The sequence below is a fragment of the Dasypus novemcinctus genome, chromosome 9 (assembly GCF_030445035.2).
Source record: "Dasypus novemcinctus isolate mDasNov1 chromosome 9, mDasNov1.1.hap2, whole genome shotgun sequence".
NCBI classification, from domain to species: domain Eukaryota; kingdom Metazoa; phylum Chordata; class Mammalia; order Cingulata; family Dasypodidae; genus Dasypus; species Dasypus novemcinctus.
The window spans coordinates 50,454,422-50,479,915 of record NC_080681.1 but is presented as its reverse complement, the minus strand read 5'-3'; the positions used below and the strand labels follow the sequence as shown (position 1 = coordinate 50,479,915).

General features: G+C 37.9%; 1 protein-coding gene across 6 annotated transcripts in view; it reads left to right on the top strand.

Annotated features, from left to right (window-relative positions):
- MIGA1 (mitoguardin 1) overlaps positions 1-25,494 on the top strand; it is a 148,390-nt gene that overhangs the window by 41,262 nt on the left and 81,634 nt on the right. For all 6 annotated transcript variants that reach the window (XM_058303333.2, XM_004472835.5, XM_004472834.5 and 3 more), the window contains 2 exons: positions 6,626-6,762; positions 7,950-8,073. In XM_058303333.2, coding sequence (XP_058159316.1) covers positions 6,626-6,762; positions 7,950-8,073 — 261 coding nt within the window. The remainder of the gene's footprint in view (positions 1-6,625; positions 6,763-7,949; positions 8,074-25,494) is intronic.

The window sequence follows — 25,494 nt, the reverse complement described above, 5'->3', positions numbered from 1 at the left end:
AAGAATGTATAACATACTGAGTTTGGTTGCAGCATTCTATATGTCTGTTAAGTCTAGCTTGTTTATCATATTTGTCAAGTTCTCTGTTTCCTTGTTGATCTTCTGTCTAGTTCTATTTAATGATGTGAGTGGTATGTTGAAGTCTCCAACTGTTTTTCTAGAGGTGTCTTTTTCTCCTTTCAGTTTTGCCAGAGTTTGCCTCATGTATTTGGGGTACCCTGATTAGGTACATAGATATTTATACTGTTATTTCTTCTAGGTGGATTGTCCTTTTATTAATATATAATGGCCTTCTGTGTCTCATAACTTTTTGCATTTAAAGCCTGTTTTGTTTGGTCTTAGTATATAGCTACCCCTGCTTTTTTTGGGTTACTGATGATTACATGGAATATTTCTTTCTAACACTTTTCTTTCAGCTTATTTGTATCCCTTGGTCTAAGGTGAGTTTCTTTTAGGCAGCATAAGGAAGGCTCATGTATTTTTTAATCTTTTCTGTCAGCCTGTATCTTTTGATTGGGGACTTCAATCCATTCACATTCAATGATATGACTGTAAATGCATTATTTACTTGCACCATTTTATTCTTTGGTTTTCCTATATCATATCATATTTTGGTCTCTTTACTCTTTTGGTTATCCTTTCTGCTAAATTCTTTCTTCTATACTTTCCTCCAAGTCTCTCTTTCCTGTTTTTTACTTTCAGTATCTTAGGCTTCCTTTAATATTTCCTGCAAAGGTGGATTCTTTTTTACGAACTCTCTTAGTTTGTTTGTAAATATTTTATCCTTACCTTTGAAAGATATTTGAAAGACAGTTTTGCTGGATAAAAAATTCTTGGCTCGGAGATATTCTCTTTCAGTATCCTAATTATATCGTACTACTGTCTTCTTGCCTCCATTGTTTCTGATGAGAAATCCACCCTTACTGGGTGTCCTTGGTGTATGATGGTTTGCCTCTCCCTTGCTGCTCTCAGAATTTTCTTTTTATCTTTGACATCTGACATTATGAGTAGTATGTGTCTTGGAGTAGGTGTCCGGATTTTTTCTGATTGGGGTATGGTACAATTCTTGGACATGTAAGGTCATTTCTTTTTTGAGAGTTGGTAAATTTTCAGCTATGATTTCCTCAAATACTCTTTCTTCCTCTTTTCCCTTCTCTTTTCTTCCTGGAACTCCCATAGCAGGTATGTTATTGTGTTTTGTGTTATTCAACTCTCTGAGCCTTTGCTCAATTTTTTCCATTTTTCTCTCTGTTTTTTATTCCTTTCAGTTTCAGCTGTTCTGTATCACTCATTCTTCTGTCATTTCAAGTCTGCTGTTTCATGCCTCTAATGTGGTTTTTTAAGATTTATTTTATTTATTTATTTCTCTCCCCTACCTCTGCATTGTCTGCTTTCTGTGTCCATTCTCTGTATGTTCTTTCTGTGTCTGCTTGTATTCTCATTAGGCGGCTTTGGGAACCGATTCTGGGACCTTCCAGAGTGGGAGAGAGGCGATCTTTCTCTTGCACCACCTCAACTCCCTGTTCCACCACATCTTCTCATTGTCTCTCCTCTGTGTCTCTTGTTGCATCATCTTGCTGCACCAGCTCTCCATGTTGGCCGGCACTCCCGCATGGGCCAGCACTCCACGTGGGCCGGCTCACTGCATGGACCAACTTGCCTTCACCAGGAGGCCCTGGGCATCGAACCCCAGACTCTCCATTTGGTACATGGGAGCCCAACTGCCTGAGCCACATCTGTTTCTCTCTAATGTGTTTTTGATCTCATGTATCATGTCTTTCATTCCCATGTGCTTTGTTACATTTCTATTCAGGTTTTCAAATTCTTTGTTCTCTCTCAGTGGCTTCTTGATGTCCTTTATCTCTTTAGCCATATTGTCTTTCAACTCATTAATTTGATTTTGGAAATTTGTGTGCATCTAGTTGACTAGCTGTCTCAAATCCTGTGTCTCTTCTGGGAATTTGATAGATTCCTTTTCTTGAGCCATGTCTTCTGTTTTCTTATTATGGCTTATAATTTTTTGCTGATGTTTAAGCATCTGATTAGGAAGGGGAGATTACTCAGATGCTTCATTTCTCTCCCTTTTGTAGGGATTTAGTGGTGGACGGCCATGTGGTACTGCTTTTCTTTGATTATTTGTTCAGCCTGTTCTGGATCTTTAGGATTGTCTCTCTTATTTGCTCAAAATTGGCTCTGCACTCTGTAATGGGTTACAGATGTGTTTCCTAGGGTCTTGGGGAGGGAGTTGTAAAGTCTGGACAAAGCTTCTCTTACTTTTTTTTGGCTTTATACTCTTGTTCTCAAGAATAGGCAATTTTTTAAAAAAAATTTATTAAGTAGTTTTGTTGATATGTATTCACCTGCCACATGATCTTATTTACTTATGTGCACTTCCTTGGTCCACCAGCAGGTGGCGCTTTTTACATGCCTCTCAGTTCAGTGCCTGGTTAGAGTGTGTTTGCTGCAACAAGGATGAGCTCAGTGTGATAGAGGATGCCTGGAGGCTAAAAGATTCTTTTTTTTTTTAGAAAATTTTTTTACCCCCTACCTCCCCCCCGCCCCGTTTGTCTGCTCTCTGTGTCCATTCACTGTGTGTTCTTCTGTGTCTGCTTATACTCTATTAGGCAGCGGCTCTGGGAACTGATCCTGGGACCTTCCAGAGTGGGAGAGAGGCAATTGTTCTCTTGTGCTACCTCAGCTCCCTGTTCTGCTACGTCTTCTTATTGTCTCTCTTCTGTGTCTCTTGTTGTGTCATCTTGCTGCGCCAGCTCTTTGCATCAGCTGGCACTCCTGCGCAGGGCGGTATTCCCATGGATGTGCCTCTCCCTCATGGGCTGGCACCCTGTGTGGGCCATCTCACCACAGGGCCAACTTGCCTTCACCAGGAGGCCCTGGGCACTGAACTGTGGACCTCCTATATGGAGGTCCCACAGGAGCCCAACTGCTTGAGCCACATCCGTTTCCTTAAAAGCCTCTTAATTCAAACTTTCTCAGAGATAGTTCTCCAACCTTTGCTGGCAGCCACCTCCCTTTTTATCTAGGAAACATTTTAGGTAGAAAGAAGGCTTTCTGTATTTCACTTCTCAGTATTCCCCTTGGCTTGATGCTAATATGTTTAGGGAGCCTCTCTAGAAGAACCAGATGAATTTAATTCTAAATCAGAAGATTCAAATGCTTTTCTCTGTTTTTCTCTACCCTATTTCTGTCTGTATTTCTTTTGATGGAAATGTATACTGAAACAAAATCAAAATTACTCTACTGTGGCCCCAGACAGTTTGAAGTAATGGGAATGATGACTTGGCAAAAGGATCATTTGCTTCTGGCTGTATCCCCACACTCCAGAGTAGTTAAAGCCTACCATCTCCAATAGTATCACAGTAGATTCTCCTGCCCAAGGGGAGAGAAGAGTAGTTCTTTGCCACTTTTTTGAGAGGTCCCCAGAGAATTATGCCCTCTGTGCTTCTGATTACTTTGTCTAGTAAACCTACAGTTACCATTTTTGTTAATATATTAAAATTTGAATTTAAAAGAAATAGAGCAAAACTAAAGAAGCTGCAGAGTCTCAAAATCTTAGAATTAGGGTTTGTAGGAGCCCTACGGATCATCTAGTCTAATCACCCATCTGTTGTTTCTATCCCCTTTACAAGAGTGATGATATAAAAATTAAAAAAAAAAAAAGTAGATGCCATGTGTTTGAATTTCTATTACAAGACTAATAAAGTAATGTGGTAGTCAGAGCTGTGTTGTCTAGTGAGGAGGGACATAATACTTCCTGAGGAGGTAAGGTTTATCTTTGGATAGCTCTTCTGTTAGATGGTTATTCCATATTTTGAGCCAAAATAATATGTCAGTGGCGAGATGGTGTGAGGAATGAGTGAAGAAATTAGAATTGTATGGCTTGAAGGCAGAAGGGTAGATAGTGGTAATGATTGTCTTTTTTTTCAAAATACTTTTTATTTGGTAATAACTTTAGGTTTACAGAAAAGTTAAAATAGTAGAGCTTGTTTCTGTATACCACTCACCCAGTTTCCCCTAATGTTGTTAATTAACATGTCCATTTGTCAAAATGCAAAAACCAACATTGGTACATTACTATTAAATATACTCCAAACTTTATTTGAATTTCACTAGTTTTTCCACATATGTCTTTATTCTATTACAGGATCCCTTCAATGATACCACATTGCATTCCTTCCTTCGTTCCTTCCTTCATTCATCTCATCCATTTTTAAAAATTGTGATAACATATATGCAGCACAAAATTTCCCATTTTAGCCACTTTCACATGTACATTGTGCATCAGTTACATTTACAAAGTTGTGCTACTATTATCACTGTTCATTATCAAACATTTTCATCATCCAAAACAAACTCTGTGCTCATTAAGCAATACTTTCCCACTCCTCCTTCCCCACTGCCTACCTCTAATCTACTTGCTGTCTGTAAATTTTGCTTATTTTAGATATTTCATGTAAGTGAAATCATACAACATTTGTCTATTTGTGTATGGCTTATTTCATTCAGCATAATATTTTCAAGGTTCACCTACCTTGTGGCATGTAGCATGGATATCACCCTTTTTTTTCAGGAGGTACCGGGGATTGAACCCAGGACCTCATACATGGGAAGCAGGCATTCAACCACTGAGCTTCATCTGATCCCGAGATATCATTGTCTTTTATTTTTTTTAAAGATTTATTTATTTATTTAATTTCCCCCCCCTCCCCTGGTTGTCTGTTCTTGGTGTCTATCTGCTGCGTCTTGTTTCTTTGTCCGCTTCTGTTGTCGTCAGCGGCACGGGAAGTGTGGGCGGCGCCATTCCTGGGCAGGCTGCACTTTTTTTTCACGCTGGGCGGCTTTCCTCACGGGCGCACTCCTTGCGCGTGGGGCTCCCCCACGCGGGGGACACCCTTGCGTGGCACGGCACTCCTTGCGCGCATCAGCACTGCGCATGGCCAGCTCCACACGGGTCAAGGAGGCCCGGGGTTTGAACCGCGGACCTCCCATGTGGTAGACGGACGCCCTAACCACTGGGCCAAAGTCTGTTTCCCATCATTGTCTTTTAAGTGCATTCATTTTTAGGAGAAGATCTAAGCAGCCATTCTTTGCTACATAAAATGAAACAAGGAGTAAAGTCCTAAGTGGCATTTAAATAATACTTCATTTTCAGGGTAGTAGATTTTCCAGATAATTGAAAATACCCGTGAGTTTAAAGGAGCAATATTCTTTAATTAAAATATCTTAAAAAACATCTTGAGAATGACTTGCCCATATTCTTAAGCAGCTTTTAAAGTTCTTTTTCTTTTGTATGCCTAGAAAAATTGAAGTTTTAAAATATTCTGATTTTCTTTGAAGTGTATAATTATTTTGGTAAGCCTTCTTAAAAATTTTTTGGGAAATAGAGTAAAAGAGGTACACAATCACCTATTTTCCCACTAGAGCTTAATGTTGTCCAGGATATGGAATTCATACTTAGACTTTAAGATTTTTTTTTTATTCTTTTAGGAAGTACTGGGGATTGAACCCAGGATCTTGTGCATGGGAAGCAGGTACTCAACCACTTAGCTACATCTGCTCCCCAAAGAGAGTTGTTTTTTTTGTTTGTTTGTTTTTAGGAGCTACTGGGGATCAAACCCAGGACCTTGTACATGGGAAGCAGGTACTCAACCACTTGAGCTATAGTCACTCCCTGGGCTGTAAGCTTTTATAGTTCTAATAGTCTTGTGGACTTTTATCTCTGGCTCAGAAATTTATACACCCAAATTAGCAAATTGGAATCGTAGTGGTTTAGGACAATCTCTGGGGGAACAAAAAGATGTGCAATATCATTCCTTCCAGTTTATCCTGTCTTCCTTTTGAGAACCTGTTATAAGCCTGAGAGCTTCTTGAAAACTAGTGTCTTCTATTTACCTATCAATTTTCTTTTTAAATTAGGGGGAGATTTTGGAAGATAGTATTTTGATTATAAAAATTAGTCATTGTTGGATTTTTGATGAATTCATGACATTGTTCTAGAAAAATTCCAAGCACCATATACATTTGAATTATATTTTTAAAAAATGAAGCATTGGTCATTTTCTCTCTGATTTTTGGTTGCCTAGAACTCTAGGCCCAGAATATATTGGGAAATTAAGATTCTACCATGAAATTATGTGAGTATAAAATTATTCTCATTAGGGATAGGAAAAACAGGTGAAAGAGGGGAGCATTTTCAGGACTTCGGAATCATCCTGAATGACATTATGACAGATTCAGGCTATTATGTATTTGGTCATAACCTACAGAGTCGAATGGAAGAGAGTGTAAACTACAATGTAAACTGTAATCCATGCTTAGTGGCAATGCTCCAAATGTGATTATCAATTACAGTGAATGTACCACACTAATGAAAGATGTTGCTACTTGGGAAAATGTGGGAGGTGTGGGAAGCCGGATATATGGGAATCCCCTATATATTTTCTGTAGCATTTATGTAACAAAGTATCTTTAAAAAAAAAGTGCCAAAAAATTATTCTCTAGTGCCAAAATTTTAGTGAGACTGTTCCATTGGTGACAACTGTGTGAAAACATTCCATAATATTTTGGTGTAAATTTTACTCACAATTGTTCTTTTCTTAATTTTTAGGTATGGAATTGTTTGAAGAGGCACTGCGTCGATGGGAACAAGCTCTAACTTTTCGTAATAGACAGGTTGAAGATGAAGCAAGTTGTAGTTCTATTAAAATGGGTGCAGGAGATGCCATTGCTGAAGAAAATGTAGATGTAAGGGTGATTATTTGAGATTACTCTTCATAATTGTGGAAGAATTAAACTATTTTCAGATGTTGATTCAATGTACTTTCTCTCCAGGGCATGTAATAGAACTGTTTATCCCCCTTTGGATTATGAGGAGTGTTTCTTATTAGAGATTTTCTGTTCACTTCTTTTTTTGGGAGGGGATACCGAGGCCAGGGATTGAACCCTGGACCTTGTATATGGGAAGCTGGCACTCAACCACTGAGCCACATCGGCTCCCCTGAGTTGGTTTTTCATTTGTTTGCTTGTTTGTTTGGTTTTTTAAAAAATCTTATATATGATTTTTGTTATACTCATGTATGAGTTTCTTTTTTTAAGATTTATTTCTCCACCCCTCCATTGTTTGTGCTTGCTGTGTGCTCTCTGTATCCATCTGTTGTGTGCTCTTCTTTTTAGGAGGTACCAGGAACCAAACCTGGGACCTCCCATGTGGGAGGGAGATGTCCAATAGCTTGAGCCACCTCTGCTCCCCGCTTGTTCTGTCTCTCATTATGTTTCCTCGTTGTGTCTCTTCATTGCATCATCTCGTTGCATCATCTCGCCATGCCAGCCCTTTGCAACAGCTTGCTGTCTTCTCTTCTTTAGGAGGCACTGGGAACCGAACCCGGGACCTCCCATGTGGCAATCAGGTGCACAACCACTTGAACCACATCTGCTCCCTGTTCAGTTACTTTTAAAAATCTCTTCTTTACTTTGGGTTTGGTTAAAGTAATTACACTAATCTAAATCATATAGCATTAGAGCTGTAAAGATCCTTTATTGATTATCTAGGCCAGTGGTTCTCAAATTTGAGTATTAACACAGATTTCAGGACCCCATCCGTACAGTTTCTAATTCAGCAGGATCCAAGAGAGATTTGAGAATTAGCATTCCTGACAAGTTCCTAGAGATATTGATGCTTCTGGTTCAGGAACCTTATTTTGAGAACCTTCATCTTTTCCAACTCCTTAATTTTACTGATAAAGAAGCAATCCCTAAGAACTGAGATGATTTTGTCAAAGACCCAGGCCTTATTACAGTATCCATTCACTCATCCAACACTAGTGTTTTTATATTCCTCACTTTCCCTGCCTTTCATTTATAAATAGAAAATGTTTAGAACTTAAACATTAGAAGCTAATATTAACTGTGTGTACGTTTATCTCTCCTTGTAGGATATTATTAGTACTGAATTTATCCATAAACTTGAAGCTCTGCTACAAAGAGCATATCGCCTCCAAGAGGAATTTGAAGCCACCCTTGGGGCATCTGATACTAATTCCCTTGCTAATGATACTGGTAAGATGGATATTTTATATGGTTTTTATGAAATACATTCATTTAAATGTGTGCTTTTCTTCATTTTAATTATGTGTCTTTTGCTTAGTAGATTACGTACTTTTTAGAAAAGAGCAAACAGAAAAAAATTCTGTTAAACTGTTTTTTTTTTTCCTTTCTGTTTTATTTTTCAAGTGAAATTAATACCCTTAAGGTATAAATTTATAGTAGGTTGGATTGTGAAATGCTTGTTATCAAGGTATGTCCTTTCACGCCAAAGACATGTTATTTAAAAATTCATCATTGTGTATTTCTTTATGTTCTAAGTAAAAGAAGTCCAGTTGAAGTGTTGAGGGAAGAAAATAATCTGTGATAATCTGAAAATGGGATAGAGACACACCACTTCAGAAGTGTGCATATAATTCATGGCATGCATTTAAAATATTTTAAGTAATTTTACTTCTTGGGTCCTATTTTAATTGCAGGTCAGCTTTTGATGTAAGTAGTCCATACATACCTTATTAAATGCCATTATTTTGTTTCCCGTTTTTAAGAGAAAAGAACTTGAAAAGACGTCTTATGTGAAGGCTTGTAAGGAAAGAATAGTTAAAATTACCTGGATTTCTATAAATGCCTCCAAAGAATGAAATAAGGCAAAATTGTATTACAGTTTTTTTTTTACAAAAATAATTTGTCTCTTTAGGGTGAAGAGAATTGTTGTTTTTCAGTAAAGAAAATGGTTAAGAAGTGTTAAGTTTTTCCTCATTTACTTCTGAACAAAAGACACTAAAATCTGCTGCATTTTGAATTGTGAAAACACAGAATATCTGTGTTTTGAATTTAGGTAAAAGGTTTTGTTTATATTAGAAATATGAATTATTGCCTATGTGTCATAGCCAAGGTTTTATAAAAACTCTTTCCATTAACTTGGTTATTGTCACCAAAAAATATTCATTAAGACTTGAATATGGGAAACAGATTTGGCCCAACAGATAGGGCATCCATCTACCACATGGGAGGTCCAAGGTTCAAACCCAGGGCCTCCTGACCCATGTGATGAGCTGGCCCACACGCAGTGCTGATCCATGCAAGTAGTGCCATGTCACACAGGGGTGTCCCCTGCATGGGGGAACCCCATGCGCAAGGAGTGCACCCCGTAAGGAAAGCCACCCAGCACCAAAAAAGTACAGCCTGCCCAGAAATAGCACCACACACGGAGAACTGATGCAGCAAGATGACACAACAAAACGAGACATAGATTCCAGGTGCTGCTGACAAGAATACAAGCAGACACAGAAGAACACACAGCAAATGGACACAGAGAACAAGCAACCGGGGCGGGGGGGGTGGAAAGGGGAGAGAAATAAATAAAAAATAAATCTTTAAAAAAAAAAGACTTGAATATATATATTCAAGCCTTATTTATTTTAGGAGATTCTGGGGATTGAACTCAGGACCTCATGTGTGAGAAGCAGGCGCTCAACCGCCGAGCTATACGCAGTCCCCATTAATGTATTTTTAATAGTTTAGAAAGCCATGAGCATTGGGGGAATGTTATGACATACCTAGGAGATTATAGGGTAGAAAAAAAAAGTAGTGATATTCGTATCAACAAATAGATTGTTAGGGAGCAGATGTAGCTCAAGCAGTTGAGCACCTGCTTCCCACAGGTAAGTTCCTGGGTTTGATCCCTGGTACCTCCTAAAAACAAAACAACAAATGAAAAAACCAGGGAAGTGGATGTGGCTCCAGTGATAGAGCTTCTGCCTACTATATGGGAGACCTGGGTTTGATACCTGGGACCTCCTGGTGAAAAAGAAGAAGAGAAACATGCCTGCGCCAGCGAGCCAGTGCCCGTGTGTGTGCTTGCGTGGTGAGTCAGTGCCCCATGCAAGTGAGTCATGCAGCAAGATGATGACTCATCAAAAGAGAGGCAAGGGGAGAAACAAGATGAAGCAAGCAGAGACCAGGAACTGAGGTGGCACAATTGACAGGGAACCTCCCTCCACATCAGAGGTTTCCAGGATCAAATCCCAGTGAATCCCAGAGGAGAGAAAATGAGAGGAAAAGACAGCACAGACAGCAAAAAGCAGCAGGGCGGGATGAGGGGAACAGGGAAAAAATTAAATAAATCTTTAAAAAAAACAAAAAACACCTTGGGAGAACTGCTGTGCCTCAGTGGTTGAGCACTGCACTGGCTTCCCACATACAAGGTCCCAGTTTCAATCTCCGGCCCTGGTACCTCAAAAATAAATAAATAAATAGCCAAAGCCTTATTATTTATATTTCTTTTTTTAAAAAGATTATTTAGTATTTCATTTGTACATGAACATATATAAATAATAAGCATATAGTAAAGGTTGTGAATTTACAAAACAGACATACATAACATCATACAGGAATTTAATTCTTGATACAGGAGAGTGGGGAAGGAAAACAGGGTGAATCCAGGGATGCCAGTGGAGCTGGGAATGGGACAGGTACCGAGGAAGCCCTGGCACCTGGCTGGAGTAGGTTTTGGTCCCATCTACAAGAGGGATTTTCTGCGCCTTCTCCAGGATGGCCATTCTAGGTGTCCTGGTTCTTCTGCCGTGGGGCGGGCGATGTCCCCGCAGCATGGAAAAATCCAAGTCTGGAGGCCAGGACTTGAAAGTGCAGTTTTCTTGTCCCAGGATCCCTATGTCTAGCCAGCTTGGGCAGTAAAATACTGCACCCAATGTGGGCCTCGAATCCACAAACGGGAGATGAAGAGTTTCATGCTCTACTAGCCTAGCCAGCTGGGCAAACGTGGTTCTGAACCCAAGCCTCTCTCTCCACAAGCACCAGAGCAGCAGGAGAGACAGAGGCCCTACCATGTCATTTTCCTCCTCAGCCCAAGTTGGGAGGCAGGGCAACCCTGGGGGCCAGGAGGGATTGGGAAGTCTGCTGTCTGAGAATGGGAATTCCCTTCACCAGGATTTGGAGACTGTTCAATCACCAGTAGCACAAGGTCCTCATTGTTGGGCTAGATAATGCAGGGAGGACTACCATCCTTTACCAATTTTCTATGAACAAAGTTGTACACATCCCCTACAATAGGTAGTTATGTACAAGAGAAAGTGGTTAGTAATTCATGTTCCCTAATGTGGGATATCAGTGGCAGAGAATCTCTTCATTCTTCCTGGAATGCTCATTATACACTAAGTTTGTAATAGTTTTTGTGGACAGTACAGAAAAAGGATTTCTGTAACTAGAGGAACTCTAAAAAATGTTAGTGTATACGGACCCAAGAAAAGCTGGTTTGCTGATTTTTGCTAATCACCAACATGTTAAAGAATGTGTAACTGTAGCAGAATTCGCCCAGTTTTTGAAACTAACTTCCATTAAAGATTGCCAATGGCATATCCAGGCATGCTGTGTGCTTTCCAGTGAGGCATTGTGCCGAGGACTTAAATGGATAATGTCACGATTTTAGATTAGATGATCTCTACCGACCTGTTCTCATAGACTTTGTCTAAACGAAGCACTGGATTTCACCTAAAAACTTCCAATTTGCTTTCTCATTAGTTCCTTTCAAAGTAAGGTCTTAAAGCTGTGACTGACATTTTTCTCATAATGAACTCTCTCAGGACATTGTGCAGCCTTTTAACTGCCACCATTGAAGGCACCTTGTCACCTTAGACCACCCAAATCCAGCCATTTGTTCCTTTCTATACAGTTTCTTTTGTAACTTTTATTAGAATAATATTTACAGCAGTAAGTAGGAAAAAGAACATAGAGAAGGAACTTTAAAAGAACACAAATAGGGAGTAGAAGGAGCTCAGTGATTAAGCGCCTGCTTTTCACGTACGAGGTCCCGGGTTCAATCCCTGGTACTGCCTTAAAAAAAGAGAAAGAGAGAGAACACAAATGTAAAATGGAGGTGGAACAACTAGAAAAGATAGGAATAGGTTAAGTGACAAGGAAAGCTACAGAGAAAAAAAGTAGGAAAAAGTGTAAATATAAGGACAGAAGAAAAAGACAGTCCCTGAGACTTTTATAGCCTTATTCTTGGAATGGAGGGAGGCCTTGCCTACACTGTTCTAATCATCTGCTTGCACAGTTTTTTCCCAGCTTCATGATGAGAATCATGTAGCTGTGCAGCGCTTCTATTTGTTAGTTTTGTAATATGCATCTCAGCTATGGCTTGGTTTGGCATGCCCAAAGTTTCTTTTTCTACTGCATTCCTTAGAGATTGGTGGGATCCAACTTAATTTCTTCAGGTTGTCAGGTTGTAAAAGCTTCTTGGGTATTGCTTCAGAGGGTTTACTTTTCATATCACTTTTGCTCAAGAAGACCCCTTGGAAGATGACTTTATTTCTGGAGCCTTTAAGTTGTTTGTGAGGAAATTATTCTTAATTTGAAACAATGAGTAGGTAGGATTTCTAGAGCCATACCCATAATTAATCTATATACTTGATTAGCTTCAGTTTGGAATAAATTCCTGATCCACCCTTGTCTTAACTTGTGCTGTCACTGTCTCCTAGGCTAGCTGGTTTCTTCTTGCAGCTTACCGATAACTTGGCATTGGAGAGTCCAGTTAACATGAAGCTGTTGTATTTTGTTCCTTCTATGGGAATTGTTGGGAGGTTTTTTATTACTGATTCAGTCTTTTCTTATTGGTCTATCGAGATCCTCTATTTCTTCATGAGTCAGTTTAGGAAATTTGTGTGTTTCTAGGAATTTAGGTCCATTTCATTTAGATTATCAAATTTGTTGGCATATAGTTATTCATAGTATCCTTTTATTTTGTTTAAGATTGATAGTTATGACCCCTCTTTTACTACTGATTTTTATATGCATTCTCAAATTTTTTTTTCCTTTGTCGTTCAAGCTAAAGGCTTGTCAATATTTCCTATCTTTTCAGAGAACCAGCCTTTGGTTTCAATAATTCTATTGTTGTTCTATGGTTTATTTCATTTATATTTGCTTTAATATTTATTATTTTTTTCTTCAGCTCACTCTGGGAATAGTTGTTTTATTTCAAGTTCTTCCAAGTATGAGTTTAGGTTACTGATTTCAGATCTTTTTTGTTTTGTAATATAAATATTTAGAGCTATAAATTTCTATCTGAGCACTGCCATTGCTGCATCTCATAAGTTTTGGTTTAAGTTTTCATTTTCATTTGTCTCAAGATATTTCCTAATTTCCCTGGTGATTTATTCTCTGACCCATCGATTGTTTGAGTATATTTCTCAATTTCTACTATTTGTGAATTTTTCAGTGCTCCCTCTACTATTGATTTCTAGCTTCATTTCATTGTGGTCAGAGCTGATACTTTATATGATTTAAATCTTTTTAAATTTTTTGAGACTTGTTTTGTGACCTAATATTTGGTTCATCCTTGAGAATGATCTATGTGCACTTGATCTGCTCCTATATTCTGCTACTATTGGATGAAGTGTTCCATATATGTCTGTTAGGTTTAGTCAGTTTATGTATTGTCCAAGTCTGTTTATTGATTGATCTTCTGTCCAGGTGTTCTATCTATTATTGGAATTGGTATATTGAAGTCACTAATTATTACTGTAGAACTATTTCTTCCTTTAAATTAGCTAATGTTTGTTTCATATGTTTGGAGCTCTGTTGTTTGGTGCATATATGTTTTAAATTATTTTATCTTCTTGGCGTATTTACCCTTTTATTAATACATAGTGCACTTCTTTGTCCCTTTAGAAGTTTTTTTTAAAGTATTTTTTTTATTGGAGAAGTTGTGGGTTTACAGAAAAATCATGCAGAAAATACAGAGTTCCCATATCTTTTCAAAAGCTTTTGATTTAATCTTTTTAAGGCTAGTGCAGTCCCATTATACATTTCTTTTCTGAATAGCCCTGTTTCCATTTTTTATTCTCAGGAACATTAGCAACAGATCAGTAGTAGTTAGAGCTTTTATAAATGAAAACTATTTTGAGTGTGAAGTTTTTCCTAGACATTTTAGTAAATGGTTTTATTATTTATAAATGTTTTTGTAAGTAAGCAATTATAGTATCTGGAATTAATTCCAATATTTACTATGTTATACTGCTAATTCCTTTGTCTTTCTAAATGTGTTGGGTTGTATGCCAGACAATTTTACGTCATTGTGATGATATGTTGCTTCTGTTAAGATTGTACTTACAGAATTTGCAGCTTTTAAAGTTATGCTGACATATATATTTGAAATTAATTATACTACTACTACTAATAAAAAGTTTTTGATTTAAAGATTATTTTTTCTGATATTAAATAGCCACCCCTGTTCTTTTTTGGTAATTATTTGCATGGAATATTTTTTTCAATCCTTTCATTTTCATTCTACTTGTGACTTTAAATTAAGATGAGTCTCGTAAACTGCATACAGTTGGGTCATACTTTATTATCCTTTCTGCTAATCTCTGCCTTTTACCTAGAGAGTTTAATCCATTTACATTTAAAGTAACTACTGATAATGCAATACTTGTTTCTGCTCTTTTGGTATTTGGGTTAGGTAAATCTTACATGCTTTTATTCCTTAATTTTTCCATTACTACCTACTTTTGTATTTAATTGATCTTTTGTAGTGACTCCTTAAGAGCACAAATTCTTCTTTGTTCTTACTCAGTATCTTCTTAATATCCTTTGTCTCTTTAGTTATATTGTCTTTCATCTCATTAATTTGATTTTGGAAATTTGTGTGTATCTCATTGATTAGTTGTCTTAAATCTTAGGATAGCTTGTAATTTTTTGCTGATGTCTAGGCATCTGATTAGGATGGTGAGTTTACTCAGATGCTCAGTTTCTTTTTTTTTTTGTAGGAATTTAGTGACAGGAGGCTGGATGTTACTGATGTTCTTTGATTTTGGTTCAACCTGTTCTGTCTTTAGGATTGTCCCTGTTAGTTGCTCAAATCTGGGCCCTGGAATCAGAAATGAGTTGCAGACCTGCTTCCTAGGGTCTTGGGGAGGGTGGCTGTAGAAGCTGGGAAAAGCCTCCCTTCTTTACTTTTTTGTTTTGTTTTGTTTTAAAGGATGTAATGGGGATTGAACCCAGGACCTCATACATGGGAAGCAGGAGCTTAACTATTTGAGTTATATCCATTCCCCACTTATTTGAATTTCCCTACGTGCACTCTCAATTTAATGCCTGGATGGAGTGTGTTCACCACAACACAGACTGGATCAGTGTGATAGAGGATCCTGCCTGGAGGCTAAAAGTCTCATAATTCAAACTTTCTCAGAGGGAGGTTTCTACCCTTTTCTGGCAGCTCCCTTCCGCCACCCCCTCCCCCTGTAGGAAACAATTCCACTCCTGTCTGGGTCTTCAACAACTAGTTTGGTTAGTAGAGGGAGATTGAGGAGGCTGATTTCTTTACTCACTTGCTGGCTCCCAGAGCAAACAATGATGCGGCCCCACCCGGCATGGAAGGGCTTGTTGGGCACAGCAGACCAAATTTGTGCATCAAAAGCTGAGTCAACATTAGTCTATGTTCCTCTCTCTCTCTTTTCTTGGGGAGGTGGGTCCCTGGGTCCCCCTTTTTCTGTAGATGGTATGCTGGCCCCGAGGCCTGAGAACTTAAAACTATTGATAGAGTGGGGAGGTTGCTGGTAGCTACAGCTTTTAACTCACAGTCTTGCCATCACGATTCTTTTCCTTTGCCCCTCTCTCTTCTGGGCTATGTCCAGTCTTCCCCTGGTATCCTAAACCCTAGAAGATTTTTCTCCCAGGCCATTTCTGCCTATCTTCTAGGTATTTTTCTGTGAGAGAAGAGAGTCCTGTGTCTTCCTAGTCTGCCATCTTCCCAGAAGTCTCCATGTGCATATTTTTGAGTGGACATTTGTTTTCAACTCATTTGGTAAATACTTAGGAGTGCAATTGGTGGATCATTTGGTAAGCTTTTGTTTGGATTTCTGAGAAACTGCTAAATGGTCTTTAAGAGTGGCTGTAGAATTTTATATTATCACTAGCAATAAATGAAAGTTTGTGTTGCTCCACATCCTCACCAGCATTTGATCTTGTCATTGTTTTGGATTTTAGTCATTCTATTATGTGTGTAGTATTATCCCGTTGTCTTAATATACAATTTTCTAATGACTTATCTTTTGAGCTTCTTTTCATATATTTATTTGCCATCTTTTTATCTTTTTTAATGAGATGTCTGTTTAGATCATTTGCTTAGATTTTAATTAGATTGTTTGTTTTCCTATTGTAGAGTTTTAAGAATTCTTTGTATGTTTTCGATACAAGTCCTTTGCTGGATAAGTGTTTTGCAAATATTTTCTCCCAGTTTGTGACTTATCTTTTCATTCTCTTAACAATATCTTTCACAAAACAGATATTTTTAATGTGAATGAAGTCTAACATCATTTTTTTTCTTTCATGGATCATGCTTTTAGTGTTGTTTTTCTGAGAAGTCATCAGGAAACCAACTCATCTCATTTTTTTTCTGTTATTTTCTAGAAGTTTTATAGTTTTGTGTCTTACATTTAGATCTATGTTCATTTTATAAAATAATTTTGAGGATTGAAATAATACATATAAAGTGCTAAGAATAGAGTAACAGTGTTTATTTAACTGGAATTTGCAACTACTCTGGGCACTCACAGGAAGATCAACATTTTTGTTAATCTTCAACAAAATTTTAGCCAATCTAAAATTTTGTAGCATCTTAGACTACAGGTTTTTTTTTTGTTGTTGTTATTGTTCTACCTGATCCTATATTTGCTAACTTCAAGATAATCTTTAAAATTTCTGGTCATTTGATACCCTTTCTTGTTTTCCAGTGATGCTATATTCTTCATTAAAATATTTTTCTGTCATTTTCAATGGGTCTTTGGGAATAAGGAGAAATAGATACTGTATAAGCCAAAGGGTGCTAATGGAAAATACCAGAAATTGGTTGGTATTTATAAAGGGTATTTATTTGGGGTCGGAGCTTACAGATACCTGGCCATAACGTATTAGTCACTTCCCTCACCAAAGTCTATTTTCATGTGTTGGAGCAAGATGGTACCAACATCTGCGAGGATTCAGGCTTCCTGGGTTCCTCCTGTCCAGGGTCTTGCTTCTCTCTGGGAACAGGATTTCTCTCTTCTCAGGGCTTGCTTATTCCTGGGCTTAGCATTCCTCTCTTCCTGGGGATTGCTTCTCTTTCCTCTGTGAGTTTACTTCCCAGGGTTCCAGCTTAAGGCTTCAGAATCAAACTCCAACATCAAAACTCCAACATCAAAAATAAAACCAACTCTGTCCTTTGCCATGTCTTTTATCTGTGAGTCCCCACCCACCAAAGGGTGGGGACTCAACACCCTGATGATGTGACCCAATCAAATCCCTAATCATAACTTAATCATGCCCAGGTACAGACCAGATTACAAATATAATCCAATATCTATTTTTGGAATTCATAACCATATCAAACTGCTACACTCCACTCTCTGAATTCCAAAAAGACATTATAACATTCCATAAAACCTTGAATCAGTAACAATGCAAGTACTAAATCATATCACAAGCAATTTAAAGAAATAACAGTTTGTCTTGGGGCAAAGTCCTGTCTGCTATAGACCTCTGAAACTTATAAAACAATTTATCTGTTTCCAGTACACGAAAGACAGACAAAGGATAAACATTTTCATTATAATAAGGAGAAATTGGGAGGGAAACATGAGTCATGGGTCCTCCACAGTTCAGTAAACCTTCAGGACATCCTTCATTGATTTCAGTCTGAGAGTCATTCTTAAGATGATTGTTTCTTCTCCTTGGTGCCTTATGGGAACCCACCCTTTCTACATGCTTGCCCAATGGCCATTTTCTTGGTTCTACCCTCAACAAGCATCTGGGTGTTGACCAATCTCTAGACCTCTCCCTCCAAGAGTGTTGGGGGTGATTGCCACACCTTACCCAATCTTTGGGTTAGTCTTAACCCCCCTTGTACAGTGACGTGAAGATACCATTCCCCCTGACATTTGGCATACAGGCTCAGCCCTCTCAGAGCAGTGAATTGACCACCTGGCCTTCCCTAATCCATAGAGGACAGGTCTACCCCTCTTAGAACTGTGGGGTACTGACTTTAACCACCCTAATCCTTGGGGAAAGTGCTTCACCCTCCCTGTACCCTGGGGCACAAAACTCTCCCAGAACATTGGGTGGGAACATCTACTCATTTCAACTGCTGGTGCAACTCCCCCTCTCTGTACACATGGATGGGCTTCCTCTCTTGGCCCAAGGTAATGTCTTAATTCTAGAGCTCAGCTTCCATGGTTTTCCTCTTAAAGCTGTTTCTCCTTCAGTCTCTCCTTTCCAAGTCCCTTTTAGTCCAAGCCAACAGTGGTTTTGTTCATACAGTTCTCTCAAAAACCTTGTTGGTTTAGCATGGAAGAAGCAGGGGTCCAAGCCATCAGACAGTAAGACTTTCTACAAGTCTTTCTGAGATAACTGCATCTTCAATCTTTTTTTTTTTTTAATTTCTCTCCCCTTCCCCACCTCCCTTCTCTCTAGTTGTCTGCTCTTTGTGTCCATTCACTGTGTGTTCTTCTGTGTCTGTTTGTATTCTTGTCAGCGGCACCCAGAATCTGTGTCTCGTTTTATTGCGTCATCTTGCTGCATCAGCTCTCCATGTGTGCGGTGCCATTCCTGGGCAGGCTACACTTTTTTTTTGCACTGGGTGGCTCTCCTTATGGGGCACACTCCTTGCGCATGGGGCTTCCCTATGCAGGGGACACCCCTGCATGGCACGGCACTCCTTGTGCGCATCAGCATTGCACATGGGACAGCTCATCACATGGGTCTGGAGGCCCTGGGTTTGAACCTTGGACCTCCCTTGTGGTAGGTGGATGCCCTATCTTTTGGGCCAAATCTGCTTCCCTGCATCTTCAATCTTGGTTTACAAGTTACAAGTTTAGTTAAGTTCTCCAATGGGGCACTTTCTTCTGGGAGCTTGATTTCCAGAGGCTTGGAATTTCCAGAATTAGTTTCTGTTTTCTTTGTGCTGAACAGTTCAGTCCTCAGTATTTCTCTCTCGTCTAGCATTTTACTATAAGCTGCAAGTAGAAGCCAAGCCACGTTCTCTGGGTTTACTTTGGAAATTTCTTCAGCTTAAATGCAGAGGCTCACCATTTTCAAAATCTGCCTTCCCTAAAACACCAGGAGTTAATCTTGCTAAGTTCTCTTCAACTTTAAAACATGAATTGCCTTTCCTCCAGTTTCCAATAATAGTTTCATCATTTACTTCTGAGGCATCATAAAATGTCTCTTTAGTGTCCATATTGCTGTCAACAGTCTCTTCAAAGCGATCTAGGCCTTTTCCATCAAGCATCTCACAGTTCCTCCAAAAAATACCCCTTACCCGTTTATAAAACCGTTCCAGCATTTCGGTAATTGCAAAAGCACTTCCCCACTCCTCAGTACCAAATTCTGTATTAGTCAGCAAAAGGGGTGCTGATGTAAAATGATACTGTTTTTAACTAGAAACTCTGAACATTATAATAACAGAAGGTAAGGACTGTCCTAGCTTTTGTAACATTGTTGATGTATCTCTCAAGTTTCTTTCAGGAGATAGTGGGGATTGAACCTGGGACCTTGTACATGGGAAGCATGTGCTCAACCACTGAGCTACACCCACTTCCCTTTTATAATATTGTTAATGTTGAGCTTATGGAAGAATAAACTTTGAAGTTTTTCTTTGTTATTGGTAGATTTGGTTCTGTTAAGCAACATCTTTCCTCATTTGTTTCTTGGCATTGTTTTATTTTTGGAAGAGGAGCAAATTTTAAATGGTATAGTTACTCTTCTTGCTCAGTTGTCATTTCTGAGTCATCATTCTGTTCAGAACTGCCAAGATTGCTTTAGATTTTAATATGACATTTAATGTATTCATTATTCTTCTCAACTTTATATTACTCTCAGTTTAGTCAGTGTATCATCAATACTATCATTTAAACTATCAATGAAAAATGTTAAAATGGATGGGGCCAATATCAGCAATCTGAGGCATGGCACTTGAAATTTTCCTGAGGTCACAAAGAATTATTAAGACACTTTCATTTCATGTTCATTGAGCTATAAATTCAACTGAAAATACTTTCACATTTTTTCATCTTTATCGTAAAGAGATCATGGGATACTTTATTATGCCAAAATGCAGGTATATTCATGTACTTAACTCTAATTTAGGATGTTGAGCTTTTTTTGCAGGTAGGTATTTGGCATTATGCATTCATAACTGGTTTTCATTTGCTTGCAAATTATCTTTGTTTTGTAAGGTGTATGTATCAGATTTTTATGGATATAGTAGAGCCTCAGCAAATCTTATTTCACTGATTTGGAATTCAGAATTTAAATGGGATCAATTTTATATTTGTACTATCTCATTTTTTACTACATTAACATTATGGACAAGATTACAGGGGACTATTTAAATCCCCCAGAACACAAAATTCTTTTAACATGTTTAAAATAGTCTTAGCATCCTTCTTTTATAGATAAATCTTTATTGAAAATAAAGGAAGTGGATGTAGCTCACGTGGCTGAGCACCTGCTTCCCAAGGAGGAGGTGCCCTTCGATCCTCCCTGGTACATCCTAATAACAAACAAATGTATGAAAAAAAACCAATTCACACACACACAAATAAAATAACATAAAATAAAATAAAATAAAATAAAATAAAATAAAATAAAATAAAATAAGTATCTGTTCTATTTTTTAAAAAACAGCAACATTCAAAACATTTTTGAATTGTCAGCATTTGTGAGGTATTTGGTTTACTTTAGATAGGTGAACTTAGTAAAACAGATTTTTTAAAACACGATTCTAACATGAGTTGTACAATTGTAAATTTACTAAAACTCATTGAATTGTGCACTTTAAATGGTGAATTTTATGGTATTTAAGTTATATTTCTATATATTGTTAAAAATCCAGTATGGTTGCTCTTTTTTTTAAAATTTTTTAAAATTTTTAATTTTTTTTTTAAAGATTTATTTATTTATTTTATTTAATTCCCCCCTCTCCCCCGGTTGTCTGTTCTCTGTGTCTATTTGCTGCGTCCTGTTTCCTTGTCTGCTTCTGTTGTCGTCAGCCGCACGGGAAGTGTGGGCGGCGCCATTCCTGGGCAGGCTGCACCCTCCTTCGCGCTGGGCAGCTCTCCCTTCAGGGCGCACTCCTTGCGCGTGGGGCTTCCCCACACGGGGGACACCCCTGCGTGGCAGGGCACTCCTTGTTTGCATCAGCACTGCGCATGGGCCAGCTCCACACGGGTCAAGGAGGCCCGGGGTCTGAACCGCGGACTTCATATGTGGTAGACGGTCACCCTAACCTCTGGGCCAAGTCCGTTTCCCAAATTTTTTAATTTTTAATTTTTTGTCTTTATTTATTTTTTTAATATTACATAAAAAAATATTAGGTCCCCATATACCCTCCACCCCCAGTATGGTTACTCTTAAGCTAATTTTAAGTAAGTAAATTTTTGTGAATTTTAAGAAAATAACATTTAATACTAAAAAATATAAATAATGCAAATGCTCCCAAAATTTTTAAAAAATTTGTTTCCAAGCTGGTGGCCTGGTGAATTATAAACTGTGTCTATTATATTGCCACATGGTGGTGCCACTTCAGCTGGTAACCAGAAATACCCTTCTTTGTCAGTATCCTGTGAACTGTATTATTGTGTACATGCATGGGAACTTCTACAAGTGGTTTTGGTGGTTTTTGTGCTGTTATTTTTGTTTCATTGTTAATTTTAAATTAAAATTTAAAAAATATTCTGTAACATTTTCATTCAAGTAGTCATTAAATCAAGTGTGATACTGAAAAGTAGGTCAACTAAATGCTGGTACTCCTACTGTTAACTTAGCAGACCATCTATTGAAAATATTTGCACTAAGTCTAAGAAAATGAAAGAACAGCATTAAAGCAGGAGCATTTTTATTTTAAAAATGAAGTTCTGGGGAAGCGGCTATGGCTCAATCAGTTGGGCTCCCATCTATCATATGGGAGACCCTGGGTTTGCGTCCTGGATCCTCCTTGTGAAGGCAGGCTCACCTGCACACCGCAGAGAGCCACCGACCTGCAAGTGCCGCAGAGTGCTGATTCAGCAAGGAGATGCAACAAAAAGGGAGACAAGTGAAAAACACAGAAGAAGAGCATGCAGCGAATGGACACAGAGAGCAGACCGCAAGCAAGCTGCACCAGGGGCGGGGATAAAAAAATTTGGCGAAGTTTAAGAAAAAAAAAAGTTCTGGCAACCTGGCTCTGAAATAACAATCAGCCTAATGCACTCCTTAGCCAAAGGAGTTATAATCAAAAAGATTTTTAATATTTGGGAAGGAGGAGATATTGAAACAAAAAACTTTACTACAGGTATTTGTCTTTTGAAAAGCATAATTGCAAACAGATTTCACTACAATTATTATGCTCTAGAAGTATGCTTGAAAGAAGAAATACAGCACAGTAGTTGTACTTCAGTACCTCTTTATATTTCTTAGTATGCAAAAATATCTTTGAGTTGAGAAGGGATTGAATTGAAATTTTAAAAAGTTTTATAGTGGTAACATACATACAACATGACATTTCCCACTTTAACCCCTTTCAGGTATACAATTCAGTGGTATTAATTACAGTCACAATGTTGTGCTACCATACCTCCTTTCCAGTATGAAAACTTTTCCATCACCCCCAAAACCTATTATACATTAACTCCATATTTCCCATCCCCAACATCACCCTGGTACCCTGTAATTTCTCTTCCTCTATAAATTTGCATATTCTTATTATTTCCTATAAATGAGATCATACAATATTGTCCTTTTTTTATATGGCTTATTTCCCTCAACATGATGAATTCTACTTTAAGGAATTCATTCCTCATAAAAGTATAACCACCATGTATTCTCTAAGTTGTTGGGGTTTTTTTTGGTCATATTTTGTGTTGGCATTTCCTTAACTATTCTGAATTAGTGTATCATTATTTGATATATTCTAATAGTTAATATTTTAATTACTGGTTTAAACAACCGTTATTCGTTCTGTTCATATTATAAGAGTTAGGCAATCACAAACAAATGAAATGAAAAATTGAATTAGTTCTCTGATAATGAAGAAAAGTTTTTTTATTCATTTGACACAAGGTTTTGTGTTAAATATGGGTGTTGAAATCACTAGAGGGCAGCACATTTTATCCACGTATTGAATGCCTGTGACTCATAAATGCCATTCTGTGCTGTTCCTATCGCTGGGAGTTAAATTTAGGTCAACACTGCTTTTCTGGCATGTTTTGTATACACCTGCTACTGTAACTCAGAGTGGGAAAGAGCTTGGAGGTTATGCACAGAGACTTGAAATCACGTTAGTGTAAATTTCCATTAGTGTGCAAGTTCTTTTACCTAGCGTCATCTGAAAGTGTTAAGTTTATTTTAGTTTCTATTTTACAGAAAATTGTCAATTACGATTGCTAAGTTATGATTTTGATATTGTAATTTTGAAGGTTCAACCAAAAAGCTCCAATATTTTTAAATTTATTGACCATATAGCTCAGTGATTAAGACCATGGGATTTGGCATCAAACACACATGGGTTCAAGTCTTGGCTTTATCACTCTTACCACTCTTATTAGCTGTGAGACTTTTTTTTTTTAGGTACCAGGGCCAAGGATTGAACCTTGGACCTTGAATGTGGGAGGCCAGCCCTCACACTGAGCCACATTGGCTCGCCTGAGTTGGTTTTTCATTTGTTTGCTTGATGTTTGTTTTCAGAAGGCACCAGAACCGAACCCGGGACTTCCCGTGTGGGAAGCAAGCGCTCAGCCACTTGAGCCACTTCTTCTCCCACCTATGAGACTTTAAGCAAGCCTTGACCTTTTAACGACTCAGTTTTTCCTAATCTATATGGTAGGGAAGATATTAGGATCAATTTCTTGAAGTTGTGAGGATTAAATATGAGATAATACCTGTATGCCATTTAACATAGGCATGTGGTTAACACTTATTATCTATTCATTTTTATAATTATATTCTAGTATAGTTTCAACAGGCATAGTGGTCTAACACTATTATTTGAAAATTGCATTTACAGCTAGATAAATGAATATCGTATGTTCATAACTGTTTTATAATGATATTGTTCAATCATATCCTCCAGATGACATTCATTTTTATTTTGGAAATTAATTTTATTTTTTCATATTATAGTAGTCCTGTGAATTTGTATTTACTGAAACAGGTATTTAAGCCATGTTTAAAGTTATTTATTTTGGAAAGTATAAAAAGATACTGTTTATAAATCTACTTTTTTTCTTTGTTAGAAAAGAAGAATGCCATCTGAAAGGTTTGCAAAAAGATCTTTTCCGATTTAGCTAAGAATATTGGCTTTCTTCGATCTCTGCTCTTGCCTTATGCATATAATTAAAGCAAAATTAAGGCAATGAATATTCCTGCCTCCATTTTCTCCCCCTGCCAATAAATCTACACATTGTTCCTGGACCTTTTTGGGGACGCAGCTTTCATCTTGTCACTCCCAGGTTCTCAGACCACTTTTCTAAACTTTTTTTTTCTTTTTAAACTCCAGCCAAAATGAACAAGGTCTCTTCCAGAACTGAAATTCGTCTCTTAAGATTTTTAGTTCTATGATCAATTCCACACTTTTAGTAAATGCCTTTTTTTTTCTTTTTCCTTTTGTTGATGCTATTCCTCTGCATAATTCAATATGGTCATTTTTTCTGTCTACAGAACACAACCCCATTCAATGCTACTTCCTCCATGCATTCCTTTCTGATTTTTCAAGCCTATAAGTGAGATCATAAAATGTTGAAACCTCACATACCTTTCTCTGTTCCTTGATAATGGTATTTGTTGGTGTTTGGGGGTACCATATAAAGACTCATCTGTCTCTCTGGGCCGTGAATAAATTGAGAACCCATAAAAAGAACTAGATGTTGATTATAAAATACTTTTAACTTTATTGTTAAAGTTTATGTCCGGATTGGAGAATGTGGTAAGACTTGCTATACCTTCTTCTCTTTACCCCAGAAAATTCTGTGGAGAAGAGCTAGGAGTACAGAGCAAATTCTTAGATATCTTTTCTGGCCAGTTGCGTAGGGATGGCCTGCTTTACAATCCTTGCCAGTCCAGCTCAAGAGAGTGATATCCAGTGCAAAAGTGATGGGTTTTCAGACCTTTCCCTAGAAGGTATTAGAGACTGAGAGTGAGAGTGAGAGCAAGTGTGTACACATGCACACTAGTGCACACCAAGAGGCAATATCAAGCAGCAGTAACTTTTCTTCTCATTTTCCTGTCTCTGCTTAATGACACTCAGGTTCTCAGCAGTCTCATTATTTAGCTAAATTATTCTTCCCTTGAGAAGGAGCAAATGAAGAGTTGAAGAGCGCAACCTAAAATATTTAACCAAAATAGCCTCTTGCTGGAGGATGGAATGGATGTCCCATATGAAATAGGGAGGTGGGGAGGTTTAGGGGATTT